The following is a 2,898-nucleotide window of genomic DNA, read 5'->3' as shown; positions in this document are numbered from 1 at the left end:
TGGCAGAACCGTAGCTAAAGGCTAAAGTTGGCAGAACTGTAGCTAAAAGATTAAATTATCCAAATATTAGCTGAAAAATAAAATTAGCTGAAAGACCCACTGTATAACACGGAGTCGTAATAAGTGTCTGTTTTTATTATTTTACCATGATAATCCATGAGATTCACCAGGTTCAATGAAAAAGAATAATCTGTCCAGACGACGCGACTCTGTTAGATTTATTTTCCTGGATTATTGAGCAGCTTCAGGACTGAAATGAAAAAGGTTAAAAATAAATTAGAGGAATGTTTTTAAAGAAAGTGAGGAGATCTGTGTCTTTCTTTAAAAAGTACGACAGTTATAAATGGTAAAACTCACAGCACATTACTCCTGGTTGAGTCTGACATTTTAATTGATGGAGGGTTTAAAATAAAAGTACGTAGACGTAGTTTAATTTAAATAAAACGCACGTAAGAAACTCCAAACAGGAAAAACGAACTCGGCCTTCATCCATTCATGAAATGAGCTGAAGTTTAAATGCTGCTTCGTTCTGGTGGTTCCTCTCTGGCCTCAGAGCACAAGGAGCAGCTGTGGATGGATCTGAAGGCAGGTGCAGAATCTGGTTGGGACTTCACTTCCCGCTGGTACATAAACGGCAGCGGCACCCTCCGGGAGACCCGAACCAGCCAGATCCTGCCCTCTGACCTCAACGCTCTGCTGTGCCGCAACGAGAGAACTCTGGCTTCATTCCACCGACTGCTGGGTGAGGGCACCGGCAACCTTCCACCTTGGAGACGACTCGCTTTTAGCTCCCGGCTGCTGTTGCATAACGATGATGTGCCGCTTCCTGACAGGTGACGGTGACTCGGCCGCTCGGTACCAGCAGGCTGCGGCCCGCAGAACGGCGGCGATGGAGGCGCTGCTGTGGGACGCTGAGAAGGGAGCGTGGTTCGACTACAACCTGCTGACTCACTCCAAACAGCCGGAGTTCTACCCCTCCAACCTGGCACCTGTTTGGGCTCAGTGCTATTCTGAGCCGGGGATGGCGGACGAGGCGGTGCGGTACCTGAAGGTTGGTGCATGCTGGGAGTTCAGCTCACCCCAACACAACAAAACAACAGAACCACCAAAGCACATCTGATCGGCTTTAGAAGAAATGTGTTGCAGAAGAGTTTTATTCTTGTTGCTGTAAATCCAACACCAAATAATCATTTGTTGAATAAAAATACAAATCAATAAATACACAATTTATTTCTTTAAGAGATGTGTATTTTTGATGTTTCAAATATACTTACTGGATAAATATCCAATAGGTACCTGGTACTTACTGGATAAATATCTAGTACACAGTGCTTTGCGAAAGTATTCGGCCCCCTTGAACTTTTCAACCTTTTGCCACATTTCAGGCTTCAAACATAAAGATATACAATTTAAATTTTTGTGAAGAATCAACAACAAGTGGGACACAATCGTGAAGTGGAATGAAATTTTTTGGATGCGTCAAACTTTTTTAACAAATAAAAAACTGAAAAGTGGGGCGTGCAATATTATTCAGCCTCTTTACTTTCAGTGCAGCAAACTCACTCCAGAAGTTCAGTGAGGATCTATGAATGATCCAATGTTGTCCCAAATGACTGATCATGATAAATAGAATCCACCTGTGTGTAATCAAGTCTCCGTATAAATGCACCTGCTCTGTGATAGTCTCAGGGTTCTGTTCAAAGCGCAGAGAGCATCATGAAGACCAAGGAACACACCAGGCAGGTCTGAGATTCTGTTGTGGAGAAGTTTAAAGCCAGATTTGGATACAAAAAGATTTCCCAAGCTTTAAACATCCCAAGGAGCACTGTGCAAGCAATCATACTGAAATGGAAGGAGTATCAGACCACTGCAAATCTACCAAGACCCGGCCGTCCCTCTAAACTTTCAACTTTAAACTGCACAAATCTGGCCTTTATGGAAGAGTGGCAAGAAGAAAGCCATTTCTCAAAGATACCCATAAAAAGTGTTGTTTAAAGTTTTGCCACAAGCACCTGAGAGACACCAAACATGTGGAAGAAGGTGCTCTCGTCACATGAAACCAAAATCGAACTGTTTGGCCACAATGCAAAATGATATGTTTGGTGTAAATCAACACAGCTCATCACCCTGAACACACCATCCCCACTGTCAAACGTGGTGGTGGCAGCATCATGGTTTGGGCCTGATTTTTGTCAGCAGGGACAGGGAAGATGGTCAGAATTGATGAGAAGATGGACGGGGCCAAATACAGGACCATTCTTGAAGAAAACCTGTTTGAGTCTGCAAGAGACCTGAGACTGGGACGGAGATTTATCTTCCAACAAGACAATGATCCAAAACATAAAGACACATCTACAATGGAATGGTTCACAAATAAACGTATCCAGGTGTTGGAATGGCCAAGTCAAAGTCCAGACCTGAATCCACTCGAGAATCTGTGGAAAGAACTGAAGACTGCTGTTCACAAACGCTCTCCATCCAACCGCACTGAGCTCGAGCTGTTTTGCAAAGAAGTATGGGCAGAATTTCAGTCTCTCCATGTGTAAAACTGACAGAGACAAACCCCAAGAGACTGTAGCTGGAACTGCAGCAACAGGCGGAGCTACAAAGTATTAACGCAAGGGGGCCCAATAATATTGCACGCCCCACTTTTCAGTTTTTTATTTGTTAAAGTTTGACACATCCAATAAATTTCATTCCACTTCACGACTGTGTCCCACTTGTTGTTGAATCTTCACAAAAAATTAAAAATTTATATCTTTATGTTTGAAGCCTGAAATGTGGCAAAAGGTTGAAAAGTTCAAGGGGGCCGAATACTTTCACAAGGCACTGTATACCTGGTACTTACTATGTAAATATCCAATATGTACCTGCTACTTACTGGGTAAATATCCAATA

At 43.0% G+C, this 2,898-nt stretch overlaps 1 protein-coding gene across 1 annotated transcript in view; it reads left to right on the top strand.

Moving 5' to 3' along the window:
- treh (trehalase (brush-border membrane glycoprotein)) overlaps positions 1 to 2,898 on the top strand; it is a 15,167-nt gene that overhangs the window by 6,727 nt on the left and 5,542 nt on the right. Inside the window, exons 10-11 of the mRNA XM_037678315.1 lie at positions 554 to 742; positions 834 to 1,051. Of these exons, the coding sequence (XP_037534243.1) occupies positions 554 to 742; positions 834 to 1,051 (407 nt within the window). The remainder of the gene's footprint in view (positions 1 to 553; positions 743 to 833; positions 1,052 to 2,898) is intronic.

This window comes from Nematolebias whitei, chromosome 6 (genome assembly GCF_014905685.2).
Source record: "Nematolebias whitei isolate Nwh7 chromosome 6, NemWhi1, whole genome shotgun sequence".
Taxonomy (NCBI): domain Eukaryota; kingdom Metazoa; phylum Chordata; class Actinopteri; order Cyprinodontiformes; family Rivulidae; genus Nematolebias; species Nematolebias whitei.
The sequence above is the reverse complement of the archived record's forward strand: the minus strand, read 5'-3'. Positions and strand labels throughout refer to the sequence as shown.